We start from the raw sequence: 21872 nt of genomic DNA, 5'->3' as shown, positions 1-21872 counted from the left end.
GAATCAGCAGCAGGGGCTTCCAAAGTTCTTAGCCCACAGACAGTAAGGGGGTAGGGCAACTGGTTAGAAGGAAACTACAGGAAATTTTTTGCTGGCCCTGGGTGCAGGACTCTGTTGCATTGCCCATACTCCACTTTGGTTTGCAGTCCCGGAGCAAGGGGCAGGACTAGCTGGAGCAGGTAATATACATGAACACAAAGAGAAATATCATTTACAGAGTTTTATCTGTAAGAAAGATCTCTTCCAGAGTGACCACACCTTTCCTTAGATCATACCACCTTGGAAGAACTGAAACTTACAGACCCCTGAAACTAGCCCTGAACACAAACAGAATGAAAAACATGATATCTGGGATAATACTCCCTCCACCTCAGGAGCTGAACTCAACTTTAACATAAAGTTAAAAGATTTTTTTTTCAATAAAAATCTAGGAAAATGAGCAAACAAACAATAACTTGATGGTATAAAGTGATTATGGTGACTGAGAAGCTCCAAACACAAACTCAAAAGACAGTGAGATCAAAGCAGCTACATGTAAAGCCTCAAAGAAAATATGAATTGGCTTCAGGCCCTGGAAGTGCTCAAAAGGATTCTAAAAATCAAATAAGAGAGACAGAAGAAAAATGGGGAAAAGAAATAAAAGTGATAGAAGAGTCAACAACTTGGTACAAGAGCCACAAAATTACTGAAGAAAATAACACCACACACACACAAAAAAAGAATGGGTCAAATGTTAAAAGAGAAATCCACTGAAGAGAAAAAATTCATTAAAAAGCAGAAATGATGGGGCAGCTAGGTGGCGCAGTGGATAAAGCACCGGCCCTGGACTCAGGAGTAGCTGAGTTCAAATCCAGCCTCAGACCCTTGACATGTACTAGCTGTGTGACCCTAGGCAAGTCACTTAACCCCCATTGCCCCGCAAAAAAAAAAGGGGGGGGCAGAAATAACCAAATGAAAAGAAGTAATTCCCTGAAGAAAAGAAGTTCAAAATACAGTTGCTTTTTCCAAAACTAGTGTTTATTATCCTTTTGTCACTTAAATGTGGGAAAATGGTTCCTAGTATAATACATTTCTGCCAGCTCCCTATATATCTCACATGTCAGACTTGTCTTGATGAAATTTAAGGTGAATATTTTCCACTCCATTTCATTCCCTTTTTATTCAATCTTTTTATATGTTTAATTCTGAACCTAAGAAATACCAAATAAAAAGAGCATTTCAACCTTCAAAGTTGAGCAAAGGATTGAACATAGGATACTGATCTCTATTATGTGTACTTTATTTTTACTTGTGTAGTAAATTCAACATATAGCTTTCAAAGATATTCTCTTGTGTATGTTTTTTTTGGGACTTCCATCTCTTTATGGACATTGTTTTTTTTTAATAAATGTCTTTTCTTTCTTTTTTTGTAATCCTCTCAGTAATGTCCTCTTCCCAGAATTGAAAAAAAAACATGAAAAAGAAATATGAAACTCTTGTAACAAATATGCATAGTGAAGAAAAACAAATTCTTCCTATTGACCATGCTTTATTTTTCACCTTGATTCAGTTACCTCTGCCAAACAGGATGAGTGACATGGAGTACTCTCTACTCTAGAAAAAGATCCTTCCCAAAGTTGGAAAAGGCTCCACCTTGTTCTGGACAGTGGCATTATCCTCCCTTAATGAGAGGATTTAGCTTCCTTCCTTCCTCTTTCCCTGGTGATCTAGTCCTAAGAAAAGAAATAATTAAATTCAATAGATACTTATTAAGCATTATTCATAGAATACTGTTGCTAAGGGTTGGGAGACATTCCAGGTTTAGACCTCAGCCTCTACAAACTAATGGAAATTAAGACACATTCACAAATACTTATACCAAAATTCAATACACGTGAATATATTAGAGAGAGTGAAACAGTACTTAGGGGTGGTGGTTGTGATAGGGGCAGAATATCAAGAAAAAATACTTCAATCTCAAATTAAACTCAGTACCCCTTTAAATTGGATCAAGGAAGATTAAGGCCAGGTTATATGGCAAGTGACTGCTAGTTCACATAGTAGATAATAAATTGATGGGACTTATTTTTCCAAGAGAAGTCATACTCCAGAAATGGAAATCAATAAAGAATCAGGGCCTGATGCATAAGGACTAAAGCTGTTGGTATATTTCAAGAGCATCTGAGACCCTGGAGAGTGACCTAAGGGAGTACACAAATATTCTTCCGCAATAGGATATCTATTAGACTCTAGTGTCAGATACACACAACTCTAGCCTTTCTCTAGTATCCAAACTGCAATTCTGAAATTAGAGAGGGACTCAGGCTCATTGGCTCAAGTTCCCCTAAGATGGGAGGGAGAGAGAAGGATGTTTACTCAGGAACTGAATGTATGAGAGAGGAAGAAAAGGCTCTAGGGAGTCAGTTGCTTCCATAAACACTCTGCAAGAATGTAGACTCTGTGGACTTAGATTTAAGCATATTAACAGCCTTATTGGCCAGATGTCAGTTACCTTCTAACCTTAGGACAAACTCAGGTAAACGAGGAAAATGTGATTGCAAATACTGGAGAAAAGGGAAGGGTTGTTTAGGATTTATTACTTTCCAGGAACCTCCTCTACTAGTTTTTGAGCAAGGTGGAGAAAGCAGCAGGTGGGTTATTCTTATTATTTATTTATTCTTATTTTTACCACTCCTACTCCTACCATTACTCCTCTTCTTCCTCCTCCTAGTTTTTTATGGTTTGTTGGCTTGTTTGTTTGTCTTAAAGAGGAGGATAGAGAAGTAATAGTGTGATGTAGTTGTATGAGTGAAAGATTTGGAGTCAAGAGGACCTGAGTTCAAATTCTGACTGCTGTGCAGGGGTGACCTTGGGCAAATGAATTCACTGCTCTGAGCCCATTTTCTTATCCATAAAAGTAGAGGGACAGACAAGAGGATTGATTCTACTGTCTTTTCCAGCTCCAAATTTATGATCCTATGACAGAACTCATTCTCCTAGAGTGAGGGTTATAGCTCAGATCTTACCATCAGTAAAACTGACTACCTTTATAATTTTGAATTCTCTCTAATCCTTCAATCTCTCTCACTGTGACTTACTCCTCTTGAAATGTTCTTCTTTCTCACAAGGCTTCACTTCTCCCATACTTTCCTGTTTTCTTCATTCTTCACACTCATTCTGGTGTCACTTTCCTCTCTTTACTGTCTTGTCCTTTTTAAACATACAGACTTCTCTACCTTTGGTTCTCTTGACCCAATGTCTTATTTCCTCATACATTCCCAAACACCAGCTATGTGTTTCTTCCCCCATTTATATACTTCTTCATCCATATTAAGCTACTGAATGCATTGTTTCTCCAAGAAATTCACTTGCTCTCATGTGAACTGGAACATTAGGGACTTGGTAAGTTTTCAGTAAATGGTAGTTCAATGAATGGACTTTCAGGTGTATGAGGAGGTGGTGGATGGCTCTGACCCCAGGGCTCCCTGGGAACCAAGGAGAGGTTACATCTGAGGGATGACTAGAGAGCAGAAGAGACACATAGGCTTTCAGAGCTGAAAAGACTGTCTAGTTCAATCTCTTTTTTTCAGATGAGGAAACTGAGACCAAGACAGGGTAAATGACTTGCTAATGCTGATATGAGTATTTCACTGCCCTCCTCTCATATCCCACCACCTACCTCTGCAGTCCAGTCCTCCAAGAGTCTCTCACTCCTGGGTCTGGTCTGATAGTGCCCAGGGTTGCAGCAGGGAACACCAGATAAGGCTGTAAGTACAACTGACTCATTCTGTTGGTGATGATCAGTCACTGTTTCAAGAAGACAGTCTGGGTTCAGTTAAAGCCTTCCTAAATCAATCCATTGGTTTTAGCTCATAAATGGGCTAGCAGTTCAATATATTTACCATTAGGCTGTCCAGTCAGTAGGCCAAGACAATTGTTCAGCATGTCAGGCAGGGCCAGGTAGCCAGTAATATTCAAAGAAATTTTCCTAGAGTAATTTGCTCCACTGCCCCATGGTTGCATCCCTTGTATCGTCCTTACTTGTGTATATGTCATATCCTGCCCAATAGATTGCAAATCCTTCAAGTTCAAGACACAAGTTGTTTTTTACCTTGTTATCTCCAGCAATTGTTATATACTTGAAAAATAGTGGCTACATTGAACTTACCATTATAACATTTATTACGTAGCTACTATGTACAGAGCACAATGTTCACATTTATAATAATATAAATAGTACCCATATCATATATACATATATGCACTGATATAGCCTAATATATATTCTAGATTCTATTACATTATCTAGAATATTCTAGTACATTCTGTTTCTGTATATTCTCATATACTCACATATGTCATACATGCATGTACATATATGTACAGATGTGTATATATGTATTGTGTTGATAGATAGATATGTATTGGGTATCCCAGAAGTTTTTATGCAATTTTAAGTTAACAAACAGAAAAACTTATAAGCTTAAAACTACATTAAGACTTTTTGTATATTTTATATCATTTGATCCTTACAACAATTTATGTGCTATTATTTTACTTATTTAATATATAAGAAAACTGAGGCTGTTGAATGTTAAGTGACTTACCTTGGATCACATAAATCATGAGGACTGAGGTGGGATTGAAATTAAACTCTTCCTGACTTCATGATACGAATATGAGATAAACATTCAAAGGGGTGGGATGGAAAGAAAGATCATGGAAGATATCATGGAGAAATTGACATTTGGGCTGTGCTTCAAAGACGGTTAGGATATTAGTAGATAGAGATTTTGTAGGGCGATACATTCTAGGCATAGATCAAGTTGTCAAAAACATGAAGGTAGAAAAATGCAGGACCTATATAAGAGTGATGAGGAATAATCCAATTTGTTTAGAGAATAGAATGTGTGAAATGGAATAGTGTGAGATAATAGCAGAAAGAAATAGCAGTGCCATCTAGTAAAGGGCATTAACTGATGCCAGATTGGTAGATTACTCTAAGAGTAGCACACAGTGTGCCCCAGTTTATGTGTCAGAAAGATAAATGCATGCAGTGTGACCAACCTTGGGAAAAGGGTTTTTCAGTGTTCAAATTCTTCCAACTATCTCACCTGGAAAAAAGGGAGTAGAAAGAATCAGAATACTGAATTAATGAAGAAGAAATGGGGGATGGAAAGGGGTAGGGCATAGAAATTTAAATAGAATTGGAAAAGTGAAGAATGAAAGAGGAAGGAAATTGGGAAGGGAACAAAGGTGAATTTGCTAGGCCAGAAAGCAGGGTGAGGAGAAAGCATGGTGGACAAAGATTCTAAATTATTCATATCAAATCTATAACACCTTCAATATTCATTGAGTATTTCCTATACCTTATATAGGGACCTATCTTTTGTGGATTGGGACCATATTTGGAAATACAGCAGTCCTTCCTCTCAGCTCAGAGTCTTGTCAACCATGTCAATACAGATGTGTCCTGATCTAGGGGTCCATGAATAGAGGCTAACCATGCCCACCTCTCCCATACTAAGGAATGGCAAAAATATTTATCTTGCACTGTACTCAAGCTCTCATTTTTATATTATATTATTTTATTTTATTTTTCAGGGCAATAAAGGTTAAGTGACTTGCCCAGGGTCACACAGCTAGTAAGTGTCAAGTGTCTGATGATGGATTTGAATTCAGGTTCTCCTGAATCCAGGGCTGGTGCTTTATCCACTGCACCACCTGGCTGCCTCAACCTCTCATTTTTTACAAATGAAGTTTTATGGCTATAGACTACCTGGATAAGTCTGAAGATCCTTCTTCTCTGGGGATCTGAACAATTATGAAATATGTGATTTTGATGTCTGACCTCCATGGGTTGAGGAGGAATGAATTTTCTAGTAATGGGATACATTAGCAAAACATTATTTCTTAGCTCCAATAATTGCTAACTAATACGGCTGCCAAAAGATCTGTATTCCAAAAGAGGCATAGAGATATCAGGGTATTATTGTGTTCTCCTCTGATCAGACTAAATCTGGGGCATTGTGTTCAGTTCTGGACACCATATTTTAGCTAGACATGGACATATTGGAGAGTAGTTAGAAAGCATGCAAGGTGGTAAAGGTTCTATTTGGGGGTTTTGTTAGCCTAGTGAAGAGAAGAATTAGGGGAAACCTGGTCACTGTTTCCACACATGTGAAGGACTGTCATGACAGGGGTTAGAATTGTTGGGCTTTTCTCCAAAGGTCAGGACTATGAACAGTTGGTAGCAGCTGTAAAGAGGTAACTTTAGGCGTGATTCAAGGAAAAAAACCAAACACTTTCTACCAAGTGGAGCTATTCCAAAAGGGATTGGGCTGCCTCAGAAGGTAGTGGTTTCCCATCAATGGAGGTCTTAAAGTAAGGGTGATGATTACATGTCCAGTACATTATAGAAGGGATCGATGTTCAAGTACTAGTTGGCCTCTGAGATCCTTTTCTAATTTGAGGTTCTGTGTTTGTATAACTCTATGACCACTGGTAGATTTCTTTTTTTGTTTTTGTTTTTGTTTTTTGTGGAGCAGTGAGGGTTAAGTGACTTGCTCAGGGTCACACACCTAGTAAGTGTCAAGTGTCTGAGGCCGGATCTGAACTCAGGTCCTCCTGACTCCAGGGCCGGTGCTTTATCCACTGTGCCACCTAGCTGCCCCCTCACTGGTAGATTTCTTAACCTCTCCAAGTTTCAGATTCTTCATGTGCATAATGAAGATAATAAATGCTATGCCACACATCTCACAAGAGAGTTGAAAGGACTTTTTGGACCTTAAATTGGTGCATAAACGTGTGTGTTAAACATGTGTATTATTGTTATTGAGTTCAGCAGGCTTTGACATTTTGTTTGATTCAGGCGGAGCCAGGGACCAAGAACTAAATAGTTGGTGGTCACAGCCTTAACTTCACCTCTCCCTTCCTCATAATGTTCAAAATCCCATATCTGTTATTGCCATCAGGCCACACAGGCAAGGGGTGTGTGTGTGTGTGTGTGCATGTATGTGTGTGTGTATGTGTGTGTGTGTGTGTGTGTGTGTCTGTGTCTGTGTCTGTGCCTGTATCTGTGTGTGCATTGGGGAAGAAGAGGAAATAGCTTGAAAACATAAGCAATGAGAAAATTCAGACTTTGAAAATTAGAAGAAAAAATGATTGAAGCTGAAGCAGGATGGGGAACCCCCAAGTTGGGCTCTGTTATCTCTATTAAGTAAAGTATCTGCAATTAAGTAATTTCTCTTTTTCTAGTTGGTCCAAGCTCAGTCACAAACCAGATTCAATTTTTATGTTTTGTACACATTCGCATAAGGTGGGTAGCTATAGATGAATGCCAGCTTGTTAATATAACATGATTAAAACATTCCTGGCTAACTATGGAATTGAATTCAATAAATATTTATTCAGTGTCTGGGCAAGTCACTTAACCTTGGCCTGCCTCAGTTTCCTCATCTGTCAGATGCAGATAATTATAGCACCTGCCTCTCAGGATTATTGTGAGGATCAAATGAAATAATAATTGTGAAGTGCTTTACAAACTGAAGTACTTCATAACTGCTAGCAATTTTTGTTGTTGCTGCTTTTATGATTGTGATTGTTGTTGTTATTGAATAGAGGCCAAATTTCAAGGGTTTGAGAAGCCAGAGGTAAGGAAGTGAATCATTCAGATATCATTTATCAAATACCTTCTGAATGACTTGACTCAGAATGCCTCTGAGTCAAGAATGAGTGAAGTCATTGAGTTGAGAGACTTGAGGCCGGGAGATCTTTTGTTTTTATTGTTCAGTCAATCAGTGGTGTCTAACTCTTTGTGACTCCATGGACTAAATGCATGGGATTTTCTTGCCAAAGATACTGGAGTGGTTTGTGGCTTCCTTCTGCAATATGTTCTCATTTCAAATATGAGGAACTGAGGCAAATAGAGTTTAAGTGATTTGCCCAGGGTCATAGAGCTAGTAAGTGTCTGAGGCCAGATTTGAACTCAGGTCTTTCTGATTCTAAGCCCAGTGCTCTATCAACTACACCATGTAGATGCTTTCAAGGGAGACCTACCAACGTGTGATTGTAATTGTCTAGGTAAGAGGTGATGAAGGCTTGTACCAGGGTGATGGTAGTGCTAGAAGAAAGAAAGGGACATATGGGAAGATACTACAAAGGTAGAAAAAACAGTATTTGACAACTGATTGGAAGTGAACGATGGGGGAGACTGAGGAATTGAGGATAACACCAATGTTTTGAGACTGGGTGATTGGGAGGACGGTGGTATCCTTTGAAATAAGTGGAAAGATAAGAAGAGAGGCTTTAGGGGAAAAATATTATGAACTAAGTTGTGAACATGTTGAACTTCAGATGTCTATAATAATATCTAGTTCAAGATATCTAAAAAGCAGTTGGAGATGTAATATTGTAGATTGAGGGAGAAGCAAAGACAAGTAGAGAGACTTTTATTTCCTCCCCTGGAATAGCTGAAAAAAGTTAGAGCTTGCTATTTTAAAGGGACAGAAGCATCAAATGAAGGTGTTACAAAGACAAGAAAGTTCTGAGCATGTTTGTAAGGATCAAAGAAAGACATCCTCCCAATTATCCATATCCAAAGTGCCTAGTATGTGCCTACAACTCTATAGGAGTTGAGAGTGATGAAAAAGCAAACGGAAGGACCAGATTCTTAATACATTTAGGCTATTTTAATGTTGTAATGTTTTCAAGAGAGCAGACCCAAGAGGATTGCTGAAATGACAACTCACTTCAAAAAGGAAGGACAAGAAAAAGAGTGATCTCTCTTCATGTATCCATAGCTACAAGGGAGTCCTCTCCTCCATCTGCTGGAACATACGACATGTGGCCAAATGCCAGTGCAGCCCCCTTCCTGCTGACTGGCTTCCCAGGACTGGAGGAAGCTCACCACTGGATCTCCATCCCCTTCTTTGCTGTGTATTTTTCTATAATTCTTGGGAATGGCACCCTCCTTTTCCTCATCAGATATGACCAAAGCCTTCATGAGCCCATGTATTACTTCCTAGCTATGTTGTCTCTCACAGACCTTGCGGTGACTTTGACCACTATGCCGACTGTACTGAGAGTTCTGTGGTTAGACTATAGAAAAATTCAGCATGGTGTTTGCTTTTTCCAGGCCTACATCATCCATACACTCTCCATTGTGGAGTCTGGTGTCTTGCTTGCCATGGCCTATGACCGATTCATTGCTATTTGCAATCCTTTGAGATATACCACCATTCTAACAAACTCTCAGGTGGTAAAAATTGGGGTGGGTGTATTGTTAAGGGGATGTGTGTCCATCATTCCCCCAATAATTCCTCTTCATTGGTTCCCTTATTGCCATTCTCATGTCCTTTCCCACGCCGTCTGCCTTCACCAGGATATTATCAAACTGGCCTGTGCAGATATCACATTCAATCGCATATACCCTGTCATTCTGGTTTTCTTGGTATTCCTCGACTCTCTGATTATTCTCTTCTCCTATGTACTGATCCTAAAGACAGTCATAAGCATAGCCTCTGGAGAGGAACGAGCCAAAGCACTCAATACTTGTGTCTCCCATATCTCTTGTTTTCTGGTCTTCTTTGCTACAGCAATTGGCCTATCCCTCATTCACCGTTTTGGGAAGCATGTACCTCATGTAGTTCACATTGCCATGAGCTATGTTTACTTTCTCTTCCCCCCATTAATGAATCCCATTATTTACAGCATCAAAACAAAGCAGATCCAGCAGGGTATTCTTCGAATGTTCTTTCCAGGCAAATCTAGAATCTGATTGTCCTAAAAGGTTATGAGAACTCCCTTCACCATTCAATCTCTCTCACTCAGGGTCCTTAGTCATTACTAGATGCTTGGGAATTAAGATTCCTAGGTTGATTTCAAGTTCAAGTTCAAGTGTTTCCAATTCCTAGCAGACAGTTCTGAGAGTATGAGAGGCATCCAGTGAAAAATAGGTGGCTAGGGGGCATGGCTGTAATTTTAAGAGTCCACAACCATTTATCCATCTGTCTCCCTTACTCCCCTCCATCCCACACCACATTCAGTCACTATATTATCATCTGGAATTGTAGGACCATAGAATCCTAGATTAGTGTGAGACTTCAGAAGCTTTCTACTCTAAATTGTCACAGAGCTGAATCTTCCTGTTCCCCATTTCCTATTGGTCAAACATCCTCCATATGAAGATTTCTAAAGATAGTGGGAGAAAGAGGAAAGGAAACTGAGGTGTCAAATCCTTGTCTAACCTGGTCTGTTCTACTTTTAGATACCTTTGATTTTCAGAGGATTCATCATGCCCAAATATGACTTCTCTCTCTTTTTCCAAGTCTGCCTCTGAGGGCCAAATAGAACAGATTTAACCACTCATTGATGTGACAGTTCATGTAAAGGTTGGATGGAACATTCTCTTAGATTCGTTACAACTTTGAAATCCTGTGTTTTTGTAATGCTCTGGTTTTTCAGACCTGTCACAATCCAGCTAGGTGTTCTTTACCTTGTTAATGTCCTTTTAGAAATGTGGTAGCTAAAAATGTACGATCCTCTCCATGGTCTCAAAGAAGAGCAATGAATAGTTAATTTTCTTTCCCAGTTCTGGACATTCAACTTCCTTCTGTATCTGAGGGAGCTCATCTTCTAGATTTGCTAATTAATGTGTATGTGAATAATGTTTATATATGGGGAAAGACACCAAATTCCAAGGTATTTAGACTAAAATAGGTTTAAGGAGGACTATATATCCTTACTTATATAGCTGGCATTGAGAAGAGACAGAGAAGTCCCATCTCCATGTTTCCAAAGGTCAGGAGTTCTTAATTTTTTTTTTTATGCCATGGATTGGTTCAGTGGTTTGATGAAGCCTAAGAATCTCCTTGGAATAACATGTTGTTGTTGTTGTTGTTGTTTTCCCCAATTCAGAATGGAAGGAAATGCTAAATTTTAATTAGAAGTTTGGGGACAAAATTTCACTCTTATTTTCTTTCACTAAGAACATTGAGTCACTGAAATCTATCCAGGGTCCTCTTTGGAGCTCCACAGTCAAGCTAAATCACAGCAGAGTGAGAGAGAATGATTCCTGTTAGAATTATGTATTTGGACAAGAGGTTCACTGCATGCCTGAGTGGGGAGAGGACAGAAAAAAAGACTAGATATTAATCTATGGGGTTTAGTTTAGGAGTTCCTCTATCCCTTTGGGAAACTTTGTGTGGGTGAGGCCCAGAGTTATGGACTAGGTAATACAAAAGAAGATAGCAAAGGCAGAGATGGGTTTGAGCTGTAATGAATGCCCTCTTGGCAATGACTCAGGAGGCCAAGTGGTCCAGTGGAAGGGGAATGAGTGCCATCTTCTGGAAAATGTGGGAAACTGCAGGAATGGACCCTGTGGGTAGGATGAGCTACGGATAGAACAGAACGTGCTAAAGAAAGCCACAGTGGGAAGCAGGGGAATATGAGTCTTCTTCTGAGACTTGAGGGGAAGAAAAATGTATCGTGGTGAAAGAAACCCCAAATAGCTGCCAGATTCCGAGAGGGGAAGAGAGCTACAGGAATGTGGCTTGTAGGATGGCAAAAGACAGATATGACAGGGAAAGCTACCAGGGACATCTGGGATTGGGTGGGGGGAACTGAGAGCTGGAGGAAAACAAATCATCTCTGTGCATAGAACCAGAGGAACCCGCAAGAGGAGCACCAAGGTGAAGGAGCGTCCAACATCGCCCCAAACCCTTACCTCCTCCTAGAGCCCTATCCAGGAGCAGGTCTGAAAGTGTACTAATAGTCACATACATATGCATTTATACTTACCAGTTAATAATGTCATTCTCAATGGGCTCTAATGGGAATTTGTTTGTTTCCTTTGTTCTATAAATAAACCTATCCATGCTCTAGAACTTGTGAGTCTATGTGTTTGGACAGAGAATTGGTAAATACATCCTGGATTGCAGTGAGTGAAGGGATGGCATGTGTGTCAAACAATGAAATTCTAAGATTAGTTATTGTGAGGACAATAAGCCTGAAAAGTGAGAAATTACGTAAAGTGTGCCCAGGCTCTTAATGTTAGGAATACATTGATACAAGATTTTAACAGAAAACTACCCTTACATGTAACTGGAAAAAATAAAATAAATGTTTGTTGCACTAGAAAAAAAAGGAAACAGGTTAATTAAAACAAGAAAAAGACCTGTGTTTCAGAGAACATAACTACACTGGACTCCTTTCTTCTATCTTCAAGGATAGCACTATGTGCTTCCACATTAGCTCAGGCCCCTTCTTGCTGAATGGCTTCCCAGCTCCAGATCAAGCTTATCACTGGATCTCCATCATCTTCTTTGATGTACGTCCTCTCCTTGGTACTGGAATGTTCCTCTTCCTCATCAGGGATGACCTTCATGACCCCATATCCTATTTTCTGGCTATGCCACTGGATACTCATCTAAGTAGTGACTATGGCCACAATGCCCATTGGGATGTGGGTCCTATGGTCATATCACAAAGAAATGATGGCCTTCTACCAGATTCTACTAAATTTGCTTCTCCTAGGCCTGCTTTATTCATTTGTTCTCCACAACAGAATCGGGTTCAGGTGTTTTACTTGCCAAGGCCCATTACCTGTCAATCTGTCAATAAGCACTTATTAAGCACTTTCTATGTTTCAATACTGTTCTAAGTGCTGGGAAAACTGAATACAAGCAGAAACACATTCCTTGTCCTCAAGGAGCTTACATTCTAATGGAAAAGGCAACACATAAAAGGAGATGTGGGTGGAGGTTGGTGAGAAGAGGAAAAATGAAAGTATCTGGCAAAAAGACATAGTAAATGAAGTCTGGGGAATCAGTACAGTCTGGAAAAGAATGAAGACATAGTTAACCTGGGTGTACTCCTTAAAATGGAGCTTCAAGGAGGAGGAACTAGTCCATGAGAAAGAGGCTGCAGGAGTGAAGGCTTCCAATGTGGAAGCTCAGGGGCATAGTAAATTTCCAGAGTGAATAGATTTCTAAGGCATTGTGGAGAAAGCCCAGAGAGTTAGGGGTATAGCTATTTATAACTCACAGACATACATCTTCAGTCTCACTAACTCCATAGTCCTAAAGATAGTGGTGGGGGATGCTATAAAGCAGCTGTTTCCATGATTTCACCAACAGTGCTCTCCCTCAGCTCCCTTACTGCCATTCCCATGTTTTCTTTCATGCCTTCTGCCTCCACCAAGATGCCATCACACTGTCCTATGCAGATATCACTTTCAATTGCATCTAACTTGTTGCCTTATCTTTTACTTTCTTCTTGGACCCCATGATCATCTTTTTCTCTTCTATACTAATCCTCTAGAGAGTAAAGAGCCCAAAATGCCCTTAACAACTGTATCTCTCACATCTGCTGTGTTCTGGTCTTCTTATGCCACCACTTCCAATGATTGTATTAGATTTCATAAAATACCAGAGTTTAATGAACTTTAACTTCACCTTTAAGAAATTCTTGCTACAACAGCCTTCTCCCTTCCTTTTCTCTTACTTCCCCCCTCCAACAAAAGCAAATAAAAGAGCACCATCTTCTGTTTAAAAATCTCCCATGCTGGGGGTAGCTAAATGGTGCAGTAGATAATGCACTGGCCTTGGATTCAGGAGGACCTGAGTTCAAATCCAGACTCAGACACTTGACCCTTACTAGCTGTGTGACCCTGGGCAAGTCACTTAACCCTCATTGTCCCACCAAAAAAAATCTCCAATGCTGGGGAATTCACTACCTTCCTGAGGCTGATGCCATTTTCTAACAGCTGGAATTGTTAAGAATTTTTTCTGTGTATCTACCATATACTTGTTCCCCTATAACTTTCCCCTACTGTTCCACATAGGTGGCTAGGTGGTGCAGTGGATGGAATTCTGGGTCTGGAATCAGGAGGACCTGAGTTCAAATGTGATCTCAGATACTTATTAGCTGTGTGACCTTGGGCAAGTCATTTAACTTCTGTCTGTCTTAGCTTCTTCCAATGAAAATGGAGATAATAATATCTCCTATATCCTACAATTGCTAAGAAGATCAAATGAGATATTTCTAAATGTTTAACATAGTACCTGGCACATAGCAGACAGTTAATAAATGCTTATTCTTTTCCCTCTCCATGTTCTGTCCTCTGGAAAGGTCTACTACTCCTTTTACATGACTAGTCTTTATATAGTTAAAGATAGCAATTATGCTTCCCCCTAAGTCTTCTCTTCTCCAAGGTTAATATTCTTAGTTCCTTCAACAAATCCTCTTATGAGTTGATGAAGAAAGCATGACAAATAGAAGGGCTCCGTCTGTGGAAAAGGAAGACCTGGGTTCAAATCCACCACCCACCTGACACATTACCTAGGAAACCTTGGGCAAGTCACTTGTCCACCCTCAGTCTCATATTCCTCATCTGGAAAACGAAGAAGTTGGACTAGAATGTCCTCTGAGGTCTCTTTCATAAACAGAGAGAGGGAGCTATTATTATATATGATCTCAAGGCCCTTCATTATCCCATTTGCTCTCCTTTAGAAGCCTTCTAGTTCATCAACATGACCCCCAAAATGGGCTATTCAGAGCTGCACAATGTGAGAGATGGGGTATAGCTGAGGCAGAGTGTAACAGAACAAATGTCTTCCTCATTCTGAACACTTGATTAATTGTGCATTTGGTAGAGCTATATTTCTGTGAAATTAATTGGTAGCAGACAGATACTTAAAATCCAAGTCTTATTTAAACTAAAACAAACAAAAATGCCCATATTTTTCCATATTTTCCATATTAGTTTCTATTTGATGTAGATCACACAGCTTCCTTCTAAAAAAAGAATAACTAGGGGTAAAGAGAAAGATCGAATTCAGAAAGGGTTGGTTTGGGTAAATACCAGGTAAAAATTATACATTATATTGATGTCACATTCGATTTATAGTTAAAACAATGGTAATACTGAAAGTAAGAATCATTTTCACCCTCTTAGGGACATTTAAAGCCACATCTATTAAAAAACCATTTATTAAATTCTTAAATTGTGTTAATACAAGAAAAGTAAATACTTTCCTTGCATTTCATAGAGATCACCTTCTAACACAATCAGCCATGTACATTCGAGGTTTGTACAGGGTAAATTGAAGGAAATCTCAGGGGGTAGACACTAGCACTTTATAATTTTGTAGTCATCCACATGCTATTGTCTCATTTTGTTAATGGTGAATATATGTCAAGCTCTGAACCCAACTAGATACACAAGAAAAAACAACATTGTATAGTAGGAAGTAGATGGAGGGCGAGAGGGAAAAGATACATACAGCTGAATCTGTGACCTGATCAGTGGGTGTGCTCCCTGGGATGAGGAAAATCACAGCCCATCCATGATTTTATAATGTTTCGATGAATTCTCAGGCAGAAGGGAGTAATTATAACCTAGGTGTCTAAGTGAATAGACTCAAGGTGGATCCTGTGTCCATAAATGGCTATAATTATGCCTCTTGAAGCTTTGGAATATAAAACCTGGATTCCCACCCTCCAGGGACCCATGGGTACCTTATATAAGTGCCCTAGTTTTATTACCCACACAGTGGAGCTCAGAGATCTGTAAGAGATGATGGTCACATGGGCACATGCTGTCTTGAACCTCTAGGAATACAGGTGAGACACTCCCATACATATCCAAGGACATTGAGGAGGAGAGGAATCCTTAGCAGAAAGACAGAAGGGTCTTCCTGAGGAAGTCAAAAGAAAAGTAGACAGGATTATAGAGATATGAAAAGAAAGGGGAGCTGAAAAGAGATTGCATCAGTCTAGATTGAACGGGCTCACCGCTATGTCCTGGACCACCTGGACAATGCAACCAAAAGCATTCTGTCCCAAATGATGAAATCAAAGAAGCTATACTCATTAACTCATGGGTCAAAAACTATCGGCAATTTGTACAGCAGACTTCGTTCAACCCTACATACATATGCCCTCACTTATCTTCTCTGATGATCTTTGGGTCTTTTTTGGGGGTGGGGAAGGCAGCTGGTGACCTGGTAGATGGTGTGCTGGGTCTGGAGACAGGAAGGTCTGAGTTCAAACAGGGCATCAGACACTTACTAACTATGAAATCTTGAGCAAGTAACTTAACCTGATTGCCTCTGTTTCTTTAACTGTAACATGGGGATAATTATAGCCCTGGTTTGTACGGACATTGTGAGAATCGACTGAGATAATATCTGTAAAATAATTTAGCACAGTGCCTAGCTCATAGTAAACACTATATAAATGCTTATTTCCTCTCCTTTTCCATCTAAGCATTTCCTTAGCCTGAAAGTGACATCCAGAAGTGAACAGAACATTTGGTTATGCCAGACCAAACCAGGGGAAAGGGGAAGCCACCCATCTTCTTCTCACTAGCCATTACTGTTCTTTGTGAAAGAGAGCCTATCTGAGGCAGAAAAGAGATAGCCTAACAGCTAAGGCCCCACTTAAGGGGACTAAGAATATTCATGGAATGGGAATAATGTGTGGGGACAAACTGACAATATGAAGACACTTCTCTGTGAAAAAAAATGGAGGTTAGTGAGGGCAGGATAAACATGCAAATTTCTGCAGGGTTTGGAAATGAGGAACATAGATATATTCTATCATCTGTGTTCGCATCTGATACTGGAAATGGTTAAATTAACATGGGCCAAAACAGGATTCTTGATCATTTTAGGGTCACAGATCATCCCTTTGTCCATGTGGTGCAGCCTATGGTTCCTCTCTTGGAATAATGTTTTTAATATACAAAATAAAATATATAGGATTACAAAGGAAGGCAAGTATACTGAATCGCGATTATCAGTATATTAAAATAAAATTAATAGAGCCCAGCTTAAGAACTTCTGAACTAAAGCATAGGTAAATAGGAAACTCAGGTCAGAAACAAAACTAGCATCTGAAAAGAATTAAATGGATTCTTGGCTGGCTATCCATATAGTTCATTAACTATCGGTCATTCACTTAGAAATTATTAAGAATCTACTATGTTCTTGTGTGATGTTCAACTGTGATATACTTGGCTCTTCTCAGTAGTAAAATGATCCAAAGCAATTCTAAAGAACTCATGATAGAAAATGTTGTCCACTTCTAGTAAAAGAACAGTGGATTCTGAATGCAGATTGAACCATACTGTTTCTACTTTTTTGTTGTTGTTTTTTTCTTTTTTGAGGTTTTCCTGTTGTGTTCTGATTCTTCTTTCACAAAATGACTAATGCAGAAATATGTTTAATGTGATTGTACATATATAACCTATATCAGATTGCTTTCTGTCTTGGGAAGGTGGGAAGGAAGGGAGAGAGGAAGAAAAATTTGGAACTAAAAATCTTATGAAAAGAAATGTTGAAAACTATCTTTATATGTAACTGGAAAATAATAAAAATACTTTTATGATTTAAAAAATAAATAAAATTAAAAACAACAACAACAAAAAGAATCTACTATGTTCCAGGCACTGCAAGAAGTGCTAGGGATACAAAGAAAGACAAAAAACAGTGCCTTTCTTAGCCTCATAGGATCATAGATCCAGAATTGGGAGGGACCTCAGAGGCTTTCTTTATCCAATTCCCTCATTTTATAGATGAGAAAACTGAGTCCCAATGGATTAATTTCTTTGCCCAAAGTCACATAGCTAAGAAGTAACAGTCACACTATAAACAAGTAGCAGAATCACACTACAAACCTGAGAGCCAGAGTATACCACATTGTAGCACAATGCCTCCATTTCATGCATAAATCATAGACTTACAGAATTTTAGAGTTAGAAGGGACCTCAGGGACCAATACCTACCCCTTTTCAGCATATAGAAAAAGAGGTCACCCAGAATTAGTTTGACCTTCCAAAGATAAATTTTATTGGATCGATACTATGTTTGTTTTGCTTTGCGGGGCAATGAGGGTTAAGTGACTTGCGTAGGGTCACACAGCTAGTAAGTGTCAAGTGTCTGAGGCCAGATTTGAACTCAGGTCTTCCTGAATCCAGGGCAGTGGTTTATCCACTGTGCCACCTAGCTGCCCCCTGGATCTATGCTATGGGTAGAAGGACAGGCAGGGAAGGCTCATTCCTCTCTATTCCTCCTATGTTCCCACTTAGAGTTGGTCTTAGCTCCTCCTATATTTCTGGGCTCCACTACTGTTCCCTCTCACTCTGGCCTGGGTCCTGCTTTTCCCCTCCTCTTCTGTACTAGGTGCTAAAAATCCCTAATCCATTTTGTTCAGGTTTTGTTTTTTCCTAAGGAAATAATATCTGAGAATCACAACACTATACTACAAGAACAACAATAAAATTCTAGTCATTTTCCAATAAGCTTCAACCCCATCTTGTTGTAATAATAATAACAAGAAAAAGCAAAGTAAAAGAAACAAGTAAAGTAATCATACTGTGATAATTGGAATGACACCCCCTGCTGAGAAAGATATTGCAGGGAAGCTCCACCATGAAGTGAAAGCATGTGATTTAGAAACCATCTTTCCCAGCAGGGGGTGTCATTCCAATTCTCACAGTGTCAATGTGGGCAATATTCTACCCCTCTAGTCCATCACCTTTGGTAAGAAGAAAGAATGTTTCATCACAATAGCCAATTTATATTATATTGCGTTTTAAGTTTTGCTAAGTGTTTTACATAGGTTATCTCACTGAAGCCTCTAACAACCCTGAGTTAGGTACTATTTTCTCTATTTTATGAATAAGGAAACTGAGGCTAAGAAAGACTTGCCCAAGATCACACAGCTAGTATCTGAGGCAGGACCTGAACTCAGCTCTATCTTAACACTAAGACCAGTTTTCTCTCCACTCTGCTACTCAGTTACCCCATAAATCCTCTCTCATGTGTCTTTGGTTACTTTATTATTGTTAACTTCTTGTTTCCCTAAAAACATCCTGTGATCCCAACATTAAAAAAGGAAACAAAATAATAAGAAAACTTCTATAATCCTTTTCTTATGTACTGCCTATATCATCTCAGCTCCACCTGATAGCTGGCTCTGGTGTCCCTGTCTTGTCCTTTTTCCTCTTAGGGCTGTCATTTATGTTCCTGTTTTCTCTATATATGATCCTCCTTGCTCTTGGGTCCCATGCAGAACCAAGATGCCTGATATGCCCCTAATCCAGTAAGTTATCTGGGTTAGTTTACCAGCACTACCACCACCCCCTCCACAGATTCTCTGTGATGATGTGTCACTCAGATATTATAAGGGAAATGGTAGAAAGAGGAATCAGTGAATGTTCCTCAAAGCCTTATAATTATATACATAGAGTATATTATTTTGTGAGCAGAAAAAAAAATATAGCACTCAAAAGTTCTCTTTAAAATAAGACACAGTCTATTTCCTCACAGAGAGACACCTGCCCTGGAGCTACGTCTAATTGTCATGTCAGCCATCACTAACACCACAGAAGAATCCTTCTATTTCATTCTTACTGGCATCCCAGGGTTTGAGGCAGTACACATCTGGATCTCCATCCCCTTCTTCTGCTTATACATGATTTCCATGATTGGCAACACCACCATCCTATCTGTCATTTGGACAGAGCCCTCACTCCACCAGCCCATGTACATGTTTCTCTCTATGCTGACCCTAACTGACCTAGGCCTTACCCTCACCACTCTGCCCACAGTAATGCGCCTCCTCTGGTTCAATGCCCGTGAGATCAGTGTGGAAGCCTGCTTTGTCCAATTTTTCTTCCTCCATGGCTTCTCCTTCATGGAGTCTTCAGTACTCCTGGCCATGGCCTTTGATCGCTATGTTGCCATCTGCCGCCCTCTCCATTATGCCTCTATCCTCACAGACATAGTTGTCAGCCGGATTGGGATGGCCATCATTATCCGCTGTGTTGGGGCAGTCTTGCCCCCTCTCTTTCTGCTCAAACGGCTGCCCTTTTGCCATTCCCATGTACTCATTCACTCCTATTGCCTCCACCAGGACATGATCCGCCTCGTCTGTGGTGACATCACGGTCAACAGCTGGTATGGCTTTGGATTGGTCATGGTCATCTATGTGCTTGACCCTCTCCTCATTGTTTTCTCCTATGCACTGATCCTGCGCAGTGTTTTACATGCTGCCACTCAGGCTGAGCGTCTTCGGGCCTTCAATAACTGTCTTTCCCATATTCTGGCTGTGCTTGTCCTCTATGTGCCTATGATAGGGCTGTCAATGGTGCAACGCTTTGCCAGGCATGCCCCACCACTGGTCCATGTGGTGATGGCCAATGTCTACCTGCTGTCACCCCCTGTGATGAACCCCATCATCTACACTGTGAAGACCAAGCAGATCCGCCAAAGTATCCTCCTTCTTCTGTCTTGGAGGAAAGCATATTAAGAATGATGCAGAGGTTGTGATCCATAGAATCATCGCAGGCTAGGAAAAGAGAGAAGTTGCTAAGAGATTGTTTTTAACGATTTCTATGTCAGATCACTTAATAAAAATAAGACATATCTAGGGTATCGTGTTCAGTTTTGGGAGCATTTTCAAAGATATTAATAAACTCTGAGGCATTTGGAGTAGGGGATACATGAAGTTGGAGAGGAGAATCTCATCAACAGAACATTTAGATACAGTTAGAAGAAGTGGAGATACATCTGGAAACAAAAAAGAAGGAAAAGAAATTAATTACAAGAAAGGAAAATGGGCCCCAGAGAGAATCTGGAAGGATAGAATTGTTGCAACAACAACAACAAGTTAGAAGGACTCATGGATGTCTACCTCAACAATACCCAAACCTGGATCTCTTCTACAATATCCCCAACAAATCATGATTTAGGTTCTACATACTTTCAGACATAAGAAAATTGTTAACTTCAAGACAATCCATTCCCTTTTTGCATAACTCTAATTACTTGGAATTAGAAGACTTATCTTCCTGAGTTCAAAAGTTGCTTCACATACTTACTAACTGTGTGACCCTGGGAAAGTCACTTAACTCTCTTTGCCTCATTTTCCTCATCTGTAAAATGACCTAGAGAAGGAAATGGCAAACTACTCCAGTATCTTTACCAAGAAAACCACAAATGGCATCATGAAGAGTTGGACACAACTGAAAACAAACAAAAAATGAAAAACTTCTTCCCATTATTCCTAACCTATGACCAGGTTAAACAAATCTAATCCTGCTTATAAGTGATTTCCATGACTGAAAACACCACCATTCTGTCTGTGATCTGGACAGAGTCTTCACCCCACCAGTCCATGAACATGTTTCTCTCTATGCTGGCACTAATTAGCCTGGGCATCACAACCTGCCAGATGTTTTAGAATAGTTACCATGGTCCCCTCCAGTTTTCTCTTTTTCTGGCTAAACTTTCCCTGGTTCCATCAATCAATCTTTGTATAGCATGACCTACTCTAGCTTCTTGCTTGCCTTTCTATGAGTTTGTTTTTGTCATTATTCTTCCCAGGACAAGATATTCAGAGTAAATAACATTGTAGAAGTTGTTTGGGGAGTCTTCTCCAACCAGGTGGATGTAGATAGGTTTGGGTTGGGTGTTAAGCAGCTGTTCTCACCCTGACATAGTGGAAAGTGCATTTGGAGTCAGAAGATCTGGATTTGAATGTTTGTACTGATGTTTACCAGGGCCATGATTGTATTTATCAGCTATGTCACAATTCATGTCATCTCTCTGACTCTGTTTCCTCTTTTGTTAAATGGGAATAATTACACATGTTAATTTTCTCATAAGATGTTTATAAGTAAACACAATAACATAGGTGCATTATGTGTGATATGATAGAGTTAATCTCATGCATATCTGAAGTACTTTGTAAAGCTCCATAACTACTATCTATCATTTTTATTTTCATTGTCATTAGAAAAATTACTAGCCTTGGTTTCCTCATATGTAAACAAATAACATTTGTGCCACTACATCCCTTACATAGCTCTTGTAAAGGAACTACTT

The 21872-nt window shown here is 39.6% G+C and overlaps 2 protein-coding genes across 2 annotated transcripts; both read left to right on the top strand.

Moving 5' to 3' along the window:
- Positions 1-8821: 8821 nt before the first annotated feature.
- LOC122748067 (olfactory receptor 51B6-like) lies at positions 8822-9757 on the top strand. Its single transcript, XM_043993793.1, has one exon. The coding sequence runs from the start codon at positions 8822-8824 to the stop codon at positions 9755-9757; it is 936 nt and encodes a 311-aa protein (XP_043849728.1).
- A 9590-nt stretch (positions 9758-19347) lies between these two features.
- On the top strand, positions 19348-20295 carry LOC122751462 (olfactory receptor 51Q1-like). Its single transcript, XM_043998525.1, has one exon. It carries the CDS (start codon positions 19348-19350, stop codon positions 20293-20295), a length of 948 nt encoding a protein of 315 aa, XP_043854460.1.
- Positions 20296-21872: the final 1577 nt, after the last annotated feature.

This window comes from Dromiciops gliroides, chromosome 3 (assembly GCF_019393635.1).
Source record: "Dromiciops gliroides isolate mDroGli1 chromosome 3, mDroGli1.pri, whole genome shotgun sequence".
Lineage (NCBI taxonomy): Eukaryota > Metazoa > Chordata > Mammalia > Microbiotheria > Microbiotheriidae > Dromiciops > Dromiciops gliroides.
This window is presented reverse-complemented; position numbering and strand designations above follow the sequence as displayed.

What these genes read in the sequence shown, in the direction of transcription:
- LOC122748067 (XM_043993793.1), top strand. Translation starts at nt 8,822, where the DNA reads ATGTGGCCAAATGCCAGTGCAGCCCCCTTCCTGCTGACTGGCTTCCCA.
- LOC122751462 (XM_043998525.1), top strand. Translation starts at nt 19,348, where the DNA reads ATGTCAGCCATCACTAACACCACAGAAGAATCCTTCTATTTCATTCTT.